Raw genomic sequence first — 16,718 nt, 5'->3', positions numbered from 1 at the left:
TCTCCCTCTGCCTGGGACCTCCTTGCTAATATAATTTCATTTAAAAATGCTGCATATCTGATATTAGACTTTCCTCTGTTTGGTTGTATGAGATTGTGCCAAAGGCTGCTGGAAAAGGTAGACTTGGAAGGTGAAGGGAGGGCCTGAGGCCCAACTGCGCCGCTGAGAGGAAGGGGAAACAAACCCCACAGTTGCCAACCCCTCCTCAAAAACTATTGAATGCTCCTGCTTACTGCAAGACAGTGGGCTGCCTTCCCTGCCCTGCACACATCCATACAAGACGATCTTTTGAGGTGCCTGCCCAGCAGCACCCAGAAGCCACCCGAGATACAGCCGAGAAGCTCTAGCCCAGTGGCAGGGCACCCATTTCGCTGCGAGGAGGGACCTGGTTCAATCCAGGTAACTCTCTTGGAAGGATCTTGGGTAGCAGCAGGTGAGGGGAATTTCTCTGCCGGGGGGGGGGTCTGCTGCCAATCAGAGCAGACAAGCCGGGAGAGACGGTCCGACTTGGCCAAAAGGGGCGTCATATCTTCTTGTCGATTAGGTCCTGGGATCCCCTCTGTTACGGACTGGTGCTTTCTAAGAAGAGGCATTTTCCTGGGGAGAAATGTGCGAACTGACCCACTTGCACTCCGCTCAGCCACCCTCGGTGATCCAGCACATAGCGGGTGAGGCTGGCCGACCTTCTGGCTGGGACTGCCCTCCTATGAAGGGGCACTTCTGGCTCTTTTCCTTCCCAAGCTCCCCTTGTTTGGCTGCGGAAAGTCCAGGCAAGCCCAGTTAAAGGGGTAAGTTTGGAAATGGAGAAGCGGTGGTGTTTAACCCCTCCCACGCCAGGCTGCCTGGAGAGGTTTGTGGTTCTGGCTGTTCCCATGGCATTACGCGCTGGAAGGAGGGGCTGGCTGGGTCGTGAATCTTTCTCAGGAGCCTTGGAGCATGTCACAAAGGGCTGGGGTTTCTCCCCCCCCTTCTTTGAAAAAAGAAGCGGCTCTTTTGTTACTGCTGTAAGAGGAGGGGGAAGGCCTGCAAGATGGATTGCTGGGAACTCCCCTCCCCAACCCCCAAACATCTGTTGCTGATTCCAAAGAGCAGCAAGCTTGCTGGGACTCCCTTGACCGTGTCCTGCAATGTGTAATAGTGGGGGAAGTGGGAGCCTGTCTGGCTGCGGAAACAGAGACGGGTCTGGAGACTGAGAAGGGGCTTGGACGTGCAAGCCAATTAGCCGGCCCCGCAGTCCGCTGCAAAAGGGACTCCTGCAAAGAAGCCCTTGAAGAGGCCACAGCAAGGCCGCATTGTGTAGCCTTGGATTAAGCTGTGCCTTTGCGAAGGGGATTCAGCAGAAATACCGCTTGGAGTCTCTTTGCACACAGCAGCGTGTGCCAGCAGTGGCCTGGAGCAGAGCAACCAGAAATGTATTTATTTATTGACATTATTTATAGTCCGCCTTTCCCCCTGAGACTCAAGGCGGATTGCACAGTGTGAATTTCAGAAATGTTTCAATGAACAATATAATTGGGTATATAAATGCAAGTTTACAAAGTTTCGAACCCGCAGAAATCCAATACAGAGTTGAAGAAGTGCTGAAAAGCGAGGCAAGAGGGAGCTTTGCTGGCTTCTTCCAGTAGGCTGTTCCATAAGGTGGGGGCCACCACGGAGAATGCTCATGTATGGGCAGGTGCTGGTTTTGCCACACGCAGCCGGCGCCTGCAGAAGACCCTGTTCGGCTGAGTGAAACTGCTGTTGTGGAACAAAGGGAGAGAGGCGTCCCATAGATGTGAAGGTCTGAGGCCGTGAAGAGCTGTGGATGTGAGAGCCCATACCTTGAACTGAGCCTGGTAACTGATAGGCAGCCAGTGGCGTGACAGCAGAACGGGAATAATATTCATGCTCCTTGTAGCTCCTGCTAATAACTGAGCTGAGAGATCTGCAGCAGCTGGAGTCTCCGAGTTAACTTCAAGGAGAGACCTACGCACAGTGCATTACAGTAGTCAAGTCTCAGCATTGCCCCTGGCATGGATCCAGGGGGCCAGATTGGCCATGCCACGATGAGGGGTCCTCTTCCAGGCTAGTTTGCCAGGGCTGCGCACTTCAGCCATGGAGATGTTGGCCAGTTATCGTGATACTCTGGGCAAAGAAATGTAGCAACCAACCCCCTACGTGCCCTTCCGTCAGGGGGCCCAGAGGCCCAACACGCACACGCACACACATGCCCAGAATGGGCTGAGCTTTGCTTGGTCGACTGGCAAGCTGCTGATTTGCCTCTTGGGAAGCTAAACGCCAAGAACTCTGTCCTCGGAAGGAGTGGCGCTCAGTGGGTAGAGCAGCTGGCTTGCATGCAAGAGGTCCTTGCCAGGGGACAGATACTGCAAAGGATCTTTTCTGCCTGAGCCCTTGGAGCGCACCTGCCAGCCAAAGTAGGCAATAGGCAGAGCCAGGTGGGTCACGGGCCCGCCTCAGGAGTCAAAGGCAGTTCCTGCCCCTAGAAGCTGGTCTACAGGAAGTCCCAGTTAAAGAAATACATTTCTCTGATGGAGACCCTGGAGAGAGAGGCTTTCGGCATGCTTGCCAACTCTGGGTTGGGCTGTTCCAGGAGATTTAGGAGCAGCAGAGCCTCGGGAGGGCAGGGTTTGGGCAAGGGAGGGACTTTGGTGTGGTGTGATGCTGTAGAGTCCACCCTCCAAAAAGCCATGTTCTCCTGGTGAACCAATCTCTGTAGCCTGGAGATCAGTTGTAATTCTGGGAAGTTTCCAGGTGCCACCTGGAGGCTGGTGACTAGGGTTGTCAGGTCCCTTGACTCCCACAACGGGAGATTGGGAGCTCAGCACCTCCCTCGCTATGCCCCTGGGTCCTTGTGCGATGATGTAACTTCTGGGAAGTGATGTCATCATGCAGGTCAAAGGGCAGCCTGGGAGTGCTCCCGCACTCACCCAGGGGCTGGATTGACCCCCTGCAAGGCACAATTCAGCCCCAAATGGGCCTGCTGCAGGGCATGTTTCAGCCCAAATCAGGAGCGCGCCACGCCGCCCATGGGCGCACCGTGATGCCCAGGGGGGCTCCCCAGGGAGCACGCCCCCCCCAGCCAAGTAAGTGGGCATGGGGAAGGAAGGCTGGGAGCAGGGGATCCCCCGCCCTGGGTGGGGGAATGGCACCCCTAAAGATGACCCTGCCTTTTGTTCATGTCCAGTGGTCTGAACTCCGCAGCTTCATGTATTCCTCAGTGTGTTGTGCAGCGTGCTTGCTGGCTCTCCTGCTAGCTGGGAAAAGTCGTTGGGAGACCCCGGTGTTCTTTGAAGTCCTTTCAAAACTTTTGGACCCCCTGAAGGTGACACCCTCGGCAGGCGGTCTTTGGCTCTCCCGATGCAGCTGGGGCACCCTCTGCTGGCCACTGTGAAAATCGCATGAGTCGTGCGTGGATGTAAATCTCTATCCACCTGTCTGTCTAGCTTTAATCTAGGTAAAATCTCGAACAATTTCAGTTTCCTCATTGTCACCTTTGAAATGGTGTAATTCTTCAGTAGCCATTCCTTTTGTCTTCTTGATGTTCAGCTGTAATCCCGCTTTCTCCTTTAACCTTCATCAGTCGTCGTTTCAAGTGTTCACTATTTTCTGCCAGTAACGTGGCGTCATCTGCATATCTCACTTTGTTAATGTTTCTTCCATCAGTTTTCGCTCCGCCTTCTTCTAGATCTAATCCAGCTTTCCTTAAGATATAGAGGTTGAACAAGTAGGGAGATAATATACATCCTTGTCTGTAGGGCTTTTTCTCAGGGGGAACATGGTGGGACGGAGTTCCGGCACCTCTTGAAAATACTCAGCAATAGTGCTTGAAAATAATATTATTTCAAAGAAATAATGGAAAGCAGTAGGAAAAGAGGAAGACCTAAAACGAGATGGTGAACTCAATAAAAGAAGCCACGTCCTCCAGTTTGTAGGATCTGAGCATGTCTGTTATATTAATCAAATGTTGTTGTTATTAGCATTATTAATGATAGGATGTTTTGGAGGTCTTTCATTCATAGGGTTGCCGTAAGTTGGAGGCGACTTAACGGCACATAACACACACAGCGCACATGATTTTCGCCAATATTTTTATCTGATGGTGATGTAATTTGAGTATAGGTACTTTTTTCTCACCAGTTTCAGTAATTATTAATTATATGTCTTCTGCATCAAGAGTTGGGAGGGAAGACAGCGTGGTATAGCCCAGTCTCATCAGATCTCGGAAGCTAAGCAGGTTCAGTACGTGGACAGGAGACCACTAAGGAAGACTCTGTAGAGGAAGGCGATGGCCAGCCCCCCCCCCCCACGCGTGCGCACGCGCTTCTCACTTGCCTTGAGAGCCCCTTGCTGGGGTCGCCATAAAGCAGTTGTGACTTGACGGCACTTTATGCACAAACCCACACACCAAGAGTTAATATAACTTAAGAAACTTTGCGCTGTGCAAAATAAAGACTGATAACAGAGGCCTTTACTCACAAATTATCTGGAAAGAATCCTAGACATCTAGATGGTCTCTGTTATTCATTGGCTGTCGCTCTGTCATTACAAGAATAGCAATCATTCCCGACTGGATGTTCATACGTGGACCAGCCCATCCAGTTGGGAATTATTGCTAACATGTAATATCCAGCAATGCTGAAATCCAAAAGGGATTTGCATGACGGACTATGAGTTAAAGTCCTAGGTATGTTTCAGATAAGAGAGGGGGAGGAAGTTTACTCAAGAAGCAAGCCATATTTGTTGCAATCAATATGAAATGTGGCGCCCTGATGAAGTGTTTGCCTCTGAGGAGCGGTGTGGTTCTCTGGTTTGTTTACAGTATGCTAATGCAGCTTCCGGGGTAGGAGGTGCTCTGAGAATCCCAATGCAGATTTGACTCTGTTTCGCTGGGTCTTAATAGAGCATGGGAGTAGCTTGTGTGCTACGCTGGCTCGGCGTCTGTCATCTGACTGTGCCAATTGATCAACAGTTGGGAGTGGTCCACACCCACTCTGACTGGGTCACCTCTTTTTAGGTCAGGATCTCATTTTTATCTGGGCGTGGCCATTTAATATAACACACCTGTGATGTAGGGTACTGAGCCTCCTGCCCTCAACTTGTGATCATTTCCCCCTCCCCTGTCCCTCCCATGTGTATGTACATGTGCACAAATAGTTCTCGCTACAGCAACACTGGAGGAATGTGAGCAAATTGGTTCTTGATCTCTTTGGGCAGAACCCATTTTGTAGTCCTACAGGTGTTGCGAGACATTGTTAATATAAAGTAACTGAGGTATGTCACGGGGCAGCTCATAGATAAGATGAAACGCTCTGTGTCGCTATTTCCTGGTTTCAGAAATGTAGCTCCAGCAACCTGATCCCCAACACAGTTGCTGACCCAGGGCCAAGTCAAGGGCCTTCCTTCTCTAAGGCAGGCTCAACGCTTGCCTTTTCCTGTGCTGCCACCAGGAGGCAGGAAAGATCCCAGAGATGCTTACAGACGTGAACTGTCTTCTGCATGGCAGCAGGACTCCTCTGGAGTATTGACACCCCCCCCCCCAGTTGTCCCAAATAGTTGCTTTGGGTAGCTCTTGCCTGGAGGACTGGCCCTGGGGTGAATGCAGGTCACGGAGGCACTAGGTCTTCCTCTTGCTTCAAGAGGTGTCCTTTTAAAAAAAAGTTCTGTATCTACATTCAGTAGTTCAGGCTGCAAGTTTTATCTGACAGGTTAATCACCGGAAGCTTTAATTGGTTCCTTGGAGGGAGTGGGTTCTAAATCTAGGCTGGCTGTTCTTAATCACAGAGGCTGTGACTCGAATGCATTTATTTCTAAAACATGGTGTGGCTTACAGCAAAGTTAAAAATGCAAAATGCATAAAACAAGAGGAAACATCAATAGAGCATCCTAGGTCAATAAAACAGCCATGCCTTCTAAAAGTAAAATCAGAACTAAGATCAGCAATCAAATTCAGAACCAACTGCTGCTGCCAAAAGTCCTAAAAAAATAAAATAAAGGCTTAGGTCCTGCATCTTGTCCTAGGAAAGGCTTTTTCCACTGAAAGAAAGAGCGTCTGCCGACAGAACAGATTGGTAGGTCTTCCCCAACTGCGGGAAAGCCAGGAATGAGTGGGCCAGAGGGGGCATCCTGAGGCAGTGAGTTCCCAATGCTGGAAAAATGCCCTTTCTGTCCTCAAAGGAGCTTGTGGGCAGGTTCACAGGGGCAAGGGGAGTGCCTTATTCAGGTCCCGACCTCCCTTATATAGTTTATGAAAGCAAGAATATAAACCCCTCTTATAAACAAATAATTTATTAATAATATTTTATTAATAATAAGCCTAGTTGCTTCAAGTTCATTCATTGGGAAAGAACCCTAAAAAGAATGACGGCCTCCATCTTCAGTTGCCGGCACCACTAGGACACCTCAGTCGGAAGTGTGTCTTGTTTTTAGGGCCTTTTTCCATGGCAAATCCAGAGCAGGAAGGATGGGCATGCTATGTTCCTTTCCCCTTTGGGATTTCTTTCTTTTTAGATGACGGTTTATCTTTTCAGTTCTTTAAATGACATGCACAGCTCATAGAGATGAGCCAAATGGGAATACAGAAGGCATGGCGTTGAGACCTTCATCCAAGTTCAGACCTTTGGCCCTTCGGCCAGGTTGGCTCGCAGAGCCAGGTCAACATTCCCAGTTGCTCCTTCCTCCTCCATTTCCCCAGAAAACAGAGAAAAGGACGGGGGGGGGGGATGTTGCCAAAAAGAAAACCCTCCAAGGACGGTGCCTTTTGACCTTATCAAAAACTCTTATCAAAAACAGAAGATGGGTTTGAGAGAAGGATGCAACTCCTGCCCCGCTCCTGATTTCTCCCCTTCCAAAACCGACCCCCATCAGTCATCTTTAAGTTCGAATTTGGCCAAAGGGCTCTTTTTGGGTTTCCACTCCTCACCCAGCATGAGCCGAAGGGTATTGCAGATCACCAGTTTCTCCAGCAAAAGGGAGCCCACGAACCAGAAGAGCGAATACTCCAGGGCGATCAGGCCCATGAAGCTGTAGCGATATTCGCTGTAGTCCCAGGGGCAGGCGTTGAAGCAGCCCAGGAGGCCCCCTGTGCTGAACTCCCACAGGTAGATGCATAAAACATACATGATGCAGCGAGTCAGGAGGCAGCACTGGCTCCTCAGCCCCAGGTAGATGTACTCTAAGGACAGGCCGCAGCATCCGTAGACCAAGAGGGAGCCCAGGCTGCCGGCTCGTTGGAAGGGACAGTCCTCGCCCACCATGGCTGCAAATATCTTCTCTAGGAAATAGCCATGGACGGCATAGATGTAGGAGCGGCACAGCTGGTGCAGGGGTTCGGGAGGGCTCCCCATGGCTTGTGACCTGCAGGGAAGGAGATGGAACAATTCATGTGCATTGACAGACTCTCATAACAACAGGCAGCCAAGCCTTAATCTTTAACTTGCATGCTATTAAGGGAGGGGATGAGGAATTTTTACACCCGAGGGCTACATTGAAGTCTCTGTCAAATTTTGGGTTCCCGGAGCTGCATGGTGTGTATTCCTGTTTCCAGCAACAGTGGCCATGCCAGAGGAAAAAGATCAGGCTATCCGGACGGGAAGATACACATTTTTCAAGCTCCTGTCCACATCGGCAGCCTTTTCCTTCCATCAGCCCCTTCCAGCTGCCATTTTCCCCACCAGACCAGCGAAGGGATTGTCGAGAGCTTTACTTGGGTAAATAGTAGAGTCCAGTAGCACCTTTAAGACTAAACAACTTTATTGTAGCATAAGCTTTCGAGAACCACAGCTCTCTTTGTCAGAGTTGGTTAGCCTTAAAGGTGCTACTGGACTCTTTCCTATTTTGCAGCTACAGAGGAACACGGCTAACTCCTCCGGAACTATTACTTTAGTAAGAGACAGAGACTATAGACTAGGCTATTGAGTGCCGCTATGTTGATATATATAATTGTGTTTTAGCTGTATAAATTGGATGTTTTTAGAATTGTTAATTATAACAACTGTTTTATATATATTTAACCTTTATGTATTTTGTAATCTGCCCTGAGCCTGCTGGAAATGAGGGGAGGGTGGAATAAAAATCGAAAATAAATAAATAAAATAAAATATTGTCTGCTGATGTAGATACACTCCTACTGCACAGTTCGCCATCACTAAAGATCTCGTGTTAATTACTTGTGCTTTAATTCAGAAAGTTTTCATCTGTGTGTTTGGCTTGATGCTAGTTTTCAGATTTGCAGTTACCATACCCTATTGTATTAATCGATCAATTAATCTTTATTAAAACGGTCCTGGACCAGCATAAAATGTAGCAGCATTCATAAATGCAGGGGCTCAAAGGTGAAAAATTATTATAGTATACAAAACTAAGAAATACAAGCATTTCATCAAGTATTTTTATTCCTTTCTTAGCTGGCAAATTTTATAAGTTGCCACAAAAAACTTCACACTGCACACTGCAACCATTGGGTTTTTATCCATCAACAACACTCTGGTATACACTAATTCCATATGACCAGGGCTCCTTCTAATTATAGGGAAGATAAACTTGTTATGAGTTTCTTGGTAAAAGGGGCAATGTGATAAAACATGTTCTATAGATTCGATCTCCCCATACCGCAGGGACACAGCCAAGCTTCCATCTGAACCTTTTCGTAACACCCCTCTACAACTGCTGAGGAGAGGGCTTGATTTCTTACCAGTGAAAATGCCCTCCTACGACTGAGTATCCCCAGTCAAGTTCATTGGACGCCCTAACTGTTGATCATATTGTATTTTTGTTCTGAGAATGTCCTAGCTATTGGTTATATTCTATCCACTCACAGTACGTACGAGATCCACCTTGGATCTCAGTGAGAAAGGCAGACTGTAAATAAACAACAACAATAAAAACAATAGGCAACTTCTATAGTGGTACAGTGGTAACCAATCGCCCACCAAACCCTCGAAAATATGCCCAGGGGCACTGTGGAGAAAAAATACCGGGGCAATGGCAGCTGTTGGAGGAAAGAAAACTCCCGTGTGGATTCTCTGCTGCCAATGCGAAGGCCTCAGCGTTGGCAGCCGCGATGACTACAAAACGGAGAATCCTAAGCCCGTGGACGGAAGCCTCGTTTCACTGAGGAGGCACAAGGCGGGGCAGGTCTCCACGGGGAAAAGATATGTGGGCTGCGCAGTGCTGACGATGGTATCTGTCTCCCATCTATCTGGGTCACTTCTCTCCCGCCCTTTCTCCAAAGGGCTCATGATGACATCTGTCTTCTCTCTTCCCAACGATCCCTGCAGCAAGTACCTTTGAAGTTAAACCGGAGCAAATTGAGGCCTTTTCAGGGTGCTGCTGGGGAAGCATTGCAGCATTTCCCTCCCAGGGACAGCCTGCTTATTTTCAAGCCTTCCTCCGTAGCCATGAGAACTAGAAACCAACTTTTGGTTTAAAAGAGTTAGAGGAGGCGGAGGGGAAATGGGTCTCAGAGCCAAGCTACAAGTGACGCCTGACACAGGTTGGACACTTGTCAGCTTCCCTCAAGTTTTGATGGGAAATGTAGGCGTCCTGGTCTTGCAGCTCGGCTCTCCATTTAATTGAAGTTTACAGAGCAGCAATCTATGGGAGGAAGAACATGCAGTTGGGAGGGGATTGCAGGCATCGGGCTCTCGCCGGGCGCCCCCCTTCCCCTCCGCTGTGTGTGTGTGTGGGGGGGGGGGGTTCTGTAAACTTCAATTAAATGGAGAGCCAAGCTGTAAGACCAGGATGCCTACATTTCCCATCAAAACTTGAGGGAAGCTGACAAGTGTCCAACCTGTGTCAGGCATCACTTGTAGCTTGGCTCTCAGTATTCCAGATTCCGTGGCAGATATCCGCTCTGGAATGGGATTGCCAAACAGAAGGGTGTGTTTACAATTATTATATGCTGCGTCATTAAATGAAAGGTGTTTTCTTGCTGTTAGCCAATACGCCATTTCCGACATATCAAAATTAGTTTCAAATCAGGTCTCTGCTTTAAATCTCTTCTCCCGCCTGCCTCCGTAAGGAACCTGTGAATAGCAGACTGGGGACAACATCCAGAGTTAAGGTCGCCGCTTCCCCTTGACAGAGAATGCAATTCCAGTTCTTCTTTCAGAGCAGTGCCAGCTACAGATACTTATTCATTCATTCATTCAATTTATATTCCGCCCTCCCCACACCAGCAGGCTCAGGGCAGATTACAACCATATACAATTAAAACACATTAAATAATTGATACCAGTTAAAACCATGAAACAGTCAAAGTTACACAGTTAAAAATATATATATATATATAATCATAATGGCACAGCAACCAACTGACCGACCTTCACCCATCTCCAGAGCACCATACTGGGGACTGTTTGCTAGATGGAGGTACTGCTAGCAGGGAGGGCATATTCTGCAATCTACCAGCCAGGGGGCTCAGCCTAGCACCACCCATACCACCTGGCGGAACAGCTCCGTCTTGCAGGCCCAGCGAAAGGATAACAAATCCTGCCGGGCCCTGGTCTCGTTAGACAGAGCGTTCCATCAGGCTGGGGCCAGGACCAAGAAGGCCCCGGCCCTGGTCGATGCCAGGCAGGCCTTCTTGGAGCCAGGGACCCTTAGCAGATGTTTATCACTAGAGCGAAGAGCCCTCTGGGGTTCATATGGGGAGAAGCGGTCCTGCAGATATGCCGGTCCCAGTCCGCACAGGGCTTTATAGGTTAAAACCAAAACCTTGCACCTGACTCGGTACTCCACCAGTAACCAGTGCAGCTGACATAATACTGGCGTTATGTGCTCACGCATCGGTATTCCTGTGATGACCCGCACCACCGCATTCTGCACCAGCTGTAACCACCGGATCAGGTTCAGGGGAAGCCCTGCGTAGAGTGCGTTACAGTAGTCTAACCTAGAGGTGACCATTGCCTGGACCACTGTAGTTTAGTCGCGGGACTAAAGATAAGGGGCCAGTTGCTTCATGACTGGCGGGACATTCTCACTAGGGAAATGCTGAATGCTGGGCTACAATGAGGTGGATTTAATTTGGCACAGTCTCTCAGCTCCTCATGCGGGAGAAAAGCGCTCTAGCAGTTCAGCTTCATGTGCTTCAACTGGAGGATCGCCTGCTGCCATTCTGAACCTGGCCGATCACGCAGGTCCTCCCTGCCTCTGGAAGGCATCATTCCAAGGCATGGCTTTTCACGTGGTGGCCCCTTGTTCACGGAATTCCCTCACTGCCTCCAGTTGTCTGGTGCCTCTTGTCAGAAGCTGGTGCAATAAAATGGCTAGTGCTCCTTGATCCTGGGTTCAAGTCCCACCGTTGCTGCAAACTCCATCGGCCATCTTGGGCCCACACCGCTCAGCCCCTCCCCCAGCTATAAGGTTTGTCTATCCTCCCAGCAGGGAGGTCGGGACCCGGCACTTACCTTTTGCTGCCCAGCTTTAAATCCTCGCACGTGTGCTCTGGCCATGGCGTGATGATGTCACTTCCGGAAGTGATGTCACCATGCTGAGTGTGAGGCGACGTCACTTCCATAAGTGACGTCATCATGCCGGCTGCAGGAGTGCTCCTACACTCTGCACAGCTCAGATTCAGCCAGTTTGGGGCCTAAATTGGCTCCAAATGGAGCGCGGGGACGCTCCCGCAGCTGTTGCAACAGGTGGAGCGCACGCACAGTGCATACGCCTGAGGTGCTTGCCGGTGGAAGGCAAGCTGCAGGAGTTTGCCCCCTCCCACTGATTGCTGGGCAATCAGCAGATGAAGGGGCAAATCCCTGGGAGTTTGCCTGCCACTGGCAGGCACCTGGGAATCCTACCCAGCTATAATATGGGTGGTAAGAATCCTGGCCTACCTGAAAGGGCTGTTGTAAGAGTTGTATAAGACACTCTTAATACTGGGGGGGGGGGATGATACAATTGCAGAATATTATTGTTGACCTTCACAGACGCCTGGTGGAGCTGCCTGGAGCTCCTCAGGCCTTCGGTGATGCTGGGTGGCGTCTGCTGGGGCCCCCGGGGCTGGTTTCTGGCTGCCTACAGAGTATGCCTGATACATGCCGGGGGTGTTCCTCATTATGAATTGTAAGCCTTCATTCTGATAACTGCCTGGAAGAAGGACATCAGAAACGGGACGTGAATGCTAGCGCACCCGTTGAAGTTACACGTCATATCTGGAATAACATCCCCTCTCTTGGACTGAATATACATTTCTTTATGAATTTTGTAAATATGGCATAACAGGGCCGATTCCAGACGACTAACCTGAAGGCGCTGCATGCCGCCATGTTCCGGATCGCGACGGGGAAAACGCGAAATATCGCGTTTTCCCCGTCACAATCCGGAACACGGCGGCATGCAGCGCCTTCAGGTTAGTCGTCTGGAATCGGCCCAGGATTATTTGACTACTTCGTAACTCGAGGCACTGGTTACTCTACATCTACAGGCACTGGTCACTTTCTTACTGTTATTTATTTTTATTTATTGTATACAAGCACCTAGCACTTTATTGCAGTATTCTACTTTACTATTGTGCTCTTGTGACCGATATTGCTATTGTTTATTGGTTGATTGTATGTGACATCCTCTGAGTTCTGTATTGTAATTTTGGCAGTAATGGTGTGTGTAAAATGAATATATGAAATGGAAGATACTGATTAACTATATGAGACGTCTTTCATTGATATTTATTAGATAGTAATTGCTTCATTTAGTGAGTTGGTCACAGCGCCTTGTGCTTCCTCCTGTTTCTTCTGTGACTCTCTCTTTTCTGCTTGGGTTTCTGGATGCTACCTTCTGGTCATCTCTGTCAGAATTTTATGCTGCAGGTTCTTTGCCAGGCGAAGGGTTTAATGACATTATCATAGAAACACATAGCTGGAAGGTACCCCCAAGGGCCATCTAGTCCAGCCCCCTGTGCAATGCAGGAAACCCACAGCTCCCATGTTTTTAATGTTGTAAGCTGCCTGGAGAGTTTCGGTTACGAGTGTGGGATGTAAATATGGAAGTCACCACAGACCTAACCTGTGACCACGGGAGGTTTCGTTGCAGGACAGGTATGCTCTTTTCAGAGAATATTGTATCAGATGTTGCCTACATGTTCTCAAGCTTACCTATGCAGTCGGGTTTAACCCATAAAAAGGATGACATTTCTAAGCATTGTGGTGCCAAAGCATGCTTGTAAAGCAGAAGTCTCAAGTACAGAGAATCCTATTTTAGGACTAATATGTTCCTCAGACAAGTTTCTTTATATCCCTGAATGTGGTTATTCTGTCCTATCCCAGGAATGCCGGTCTGCCAAACTGCTTCTGTGTAAGAGAACAAATGGATGCAAACCAGCCATGAAAAACTGAAGTTCTGGAAATTCCATAACAGATTAAAGACTTGTTGAGCTTCAGAGAAAAGGTTTCAAAGGGAGAGCCCAGTGTGAAACTGTTGGGTTGGAGTTCACATCTTTCTCTAGTAGCTTTTTCTCTCAAGGAGCTGAGAGTGGAGTACACATCTCTCCCTTCTCTGTTTTACCCTCCCAGCAACCCTGTGAGGTAGGCCAGGCTGAGAGAAGGCAACCGATCCACGGCTACCTAGAGAGTTTCACAACAGAGCGGGGATTTCAATGGGGTTTTTCCCAGGCCTAGTCCAGCTCTATGCGACACTGCTGCAGACAGACAATTCCAGCCCCATCAGTCTTAGGCTCAGCAGAGATGGGGAGCAGTTAGCTCACTACGGAAAATAATTGCCTCTCATTAGAGGTTTGCATGTACAGTTGCACACCTGTCAGGCAGGGCCCACTTCTACTCAGATGGGTTTGTTTTCTGGCCAGTGCCTGCTTTCATCTACAGATAAGGTAATACACCTCCCTCTTGGGCAGCTAGGCCTCCTGGCCTTTCTTGGTGATAACTCCCTCCCCTCCTCTTTCCTCTGTTTTTACCCCATCACTGCTGATTGAAGATAACACTGTTATTCATCTCAGGTTGCATCTGACGAAGAGAGCTATGGCTCTCAAAAGCTTATGCTACAATAAAGTTGGGTAGTTTTAAAGGTGCTACTGGCCCCTTTACTCTTTGCTTCTACAGACTAACACAGCTAACTCCTCTGGATTCATCTATGAATTTCCTGCATTGTGCAGGGGGTTGGACTAGATGACCTTGGGGATCCCTTCCAACTCTGTGTTTGTAGTAGACAGTGACTCACAAGACCATGTGCCACAATCCTTTCTCCAGCAGTGGCCTGCCAGCTGCTTCCAAGAAGCCCTTGGCACAGCACGAAAGTAAATACCTGCTCCAGCAGCTGACACTCAGAGGCACCCTGCCTCTAACCACGGAGGTTTCATTGAGCTGTTCCCTCCACAAATATTGCTAGCGCTCTGGTCATGACATGTAAGCCCAGTGGCCGTGCTGTGGCCGCCTAATTCCCCAAGTTAATTAGGCATTGTATGGGGATGTACATTCTTTGCTGTGTGCTCAATCAGGGGCCAGGTGATTTAAGCAAATCCTCCCCCCCCCCCCCGGGTCCCAACCCCATAATTACTAGCATCTTCTGCTGGTTTCTAAGCCTGACGATCTCTTGTCCAGTGTGGTTAGGATTCATTTTTCACATTTTTAAAATCTAATGTAGCGTTTGGCTTTAACAGCAGAGACAAATGTTTAAAATAAATATTAGGGCAGACAAATAAATGAAATAAACATCCACACTGCCTATAAACGACTGCCACATTTGGGAAAAAACAAATTTCTCCTCCCTTCTGCTTTTGCATCCAGGACTTTCATACTGTCAGGGGCACAAACAACGCACGAGAGAGGCTCCAAGATTCTTTTCGAGTCACCTGGGAAGACTCCTGGGCTGCCTTTGAAAGTGCCCTTTAAGCCCCTGATCTACCCGCTGTGGAAACACAAAAGCTGCTTACCTCTGAAGTCCTGCTTCACTTGTTTGCCTTCAATGCACTTCTTGTGAACTGCAGCAACCTTCAAGGGTCAAATTAAAGCAAGGAGGACATTTCTGGATCCTCTTCCCTGTGCTGGAAAAGAGTGGCTCCTAATGGTTTAGGCAGCCAGGTGAAAAGTGAACACCTGGTACCACCCCAAATTGTGGGCGAGTCACTTCCTCTTCTTTAGGGCCCCAATTTCCACATCTGGGGTGTGTTCAGAAGAGGCAGCCCGCATTCGCGGAGGGGGTAATTAAATGCCATTGCAGGGAGTTCACAATCCATCCAACCGTTGTCATAGATCCAGAGGAGTCGGCCGTGTTAGTCTGTAGTTGCAAAATAGTAAAGAGTCCAGTAGCACCTTTAAGACTAACCCACTTTATTGCATCTATGCATCTGACGAAGAGAGCTGTGGTTCTCGAAAGCTTATGCTGCAATAAAGTGGGTTAGTTTTAAAGGTGCTACTGGACTCTTTACTATTTTGTATCCTACTGTTGTCTTTTTCACTTAACCCTTTTAAATGTTTAATAACAACAACAACAACAACAACAACATTCGATTTATATACCGCCCTTCAGGACAACTTAATGCCCACTCAGAGCGGTTTACAAAGTATGTCATCATTATCCCCACAACAACAAACACCCTGTGAGGTGGGTGGGGCTGAGAGAGCTCCAGAGAACTGTGACTAGCCCAAGGTCACACAGCTGGCTTCAAGCGGAGGAGCGGGGAATCAAACCCGGCTCTCCAGATTAGAGTCCTGCCGCTCTTAACCACTACGCCAAACTGGTTTACCAAAGCAAAAGTCATAAGTGAAAAGCTGGGTCAGAAGATCTTTGGTTTCCAAGGCGGCTGGGAAGAGCCCAGTTCTAGGCACAGATATCTTGGGATACGCTACCTGCAAGCCCTGTCCTGTCCCTCTCTGATGAGGGAAAGGCACTCTGCACCTGCTCAGGGGCACTCTTTTCTTCAGGAAGGCTTCATATGTTCTCATGCAGAGTTCTAGCGTTGCTATTTTTTAATTTTTTAAAAAACTTCGTTGATACCCTGCCTTTCTCTCTAAAGGAAACCCTCTTCTATCAATCTCCTCTCCTCCATTTCTTCCTCACAACAAACCCTGTAAGGAAGTTTAGGCTGTGATCCAGCAGACCACTGGGTTCCTACTCCCTTCCTTGGCTTATTGTAGAAAGGAGTCTTGCAGCCCCTTCAAACATGCCACCCTCCATCTCTCAGGTGCCAGGAGACCCGTCTCACTTTTCCTGCTGCAGACTGGCATGGCTAACCCACTGAGCAGCATACAGAATTTGGCCCCGACTCCTGCCTGTTGGGTGGGATTTTATTTCTCCTTCTCTGTTTTATCTCCGGGATTCTCTCTCTCTCTCTCTGCAGCAGGTTCCTCCCCCTGCCCCATTTCCCAGGTGGCACTTTGCTCTGCTCTCTGCTCTCTCCGCTGCCAACACTAGTAAACAAGGCGCCCAGATCCAGACGGGCAACTTTCCCTCCTCTGGGCTCTTTCTCCTCAGATCACAGAGCTACAGAAGATTCATTTACCCTTTGGGGACTTGCAGAGAGACGTGGAGGGGCCTCTGCTATGCGCTCACTCCGTCCAGAGGGACAGCAGCATGCCTTCCGTTCCAGTGAGATTCGGGTCCAGTAGCATCTTAAAGACCAACGAGATTTCCAGGCTGTGAGCTTTGGAGAGTTGGCGCTTCCTTCATCCACTCCTCATATCTAACAAAGGGAGAACTGGCTCTGGAAAACTCATACCCTGGAAATCTGGTTGGTCTTGAAGGTGCTACCGGACCCAAATCTTGCTCTTCTA

General features: G+C 48.9%; 1 protein-coding gene across 1 annotated transcript; it reads right to left on the bottom strand.

Annotated features, from left to right (window-relative positions):
* Nucleotides 1-5,785: 5,785 nt before the first annotated feature.
* On the bottom strand, nt 5,786-14,989 carry LOC129343490 (transmembrane protein 229b-like). Its single transcript, XM_054999720.1, has 2 exons — nt 14,879-14,989; nt 5,786-7,353 (listed from the first exon to the last, which is right to left on the bottom strand). Exon 2 carries the CDS (start codon nt 7,341-7,343, stop codon nt 6,861-6,863), a length of 483 nt encoding a protein of 160 aa, XP_054855695.1. The 5' UTR covers nt 7,344-7,353; nt 14,879-14,989; the 3' UTR covers nt 5,786-6,860.
* Between the last annotated feature and the right edge of the window lie 1,729 nt (nt 14,990-16,718).

This window comes from Eublepharis macularius, chromosome 15, assembly GCF_028583425.1.
Source record: "Eublepharis macularius isolate TG4126 chromosome 15, MPM_Emac_v1.0, whole genome shotgun sequence".
In the NCBI taxonomy this organism is placed as follows: Eukaryota; Metazoa; Chordata; class Lepidosauria; order Squamata; family Eublepharidae; genus Eublepharis; species Eublepharis macularius.
Note: the sequence above shows the minus strand (reverse complement) of the source record. Positions and strands in the feature narration are given on the sequence as shown.

Excerpts from the sequence above, each read along its gene's own strand:
- LOC129343490 (XM_054999720.1), bottom strand. The coding sequence starts at position 7,343 with ATGGGGAGCCCTCCCGAACCCCTGCACCAGCTGTGCCGCTCCTACATC.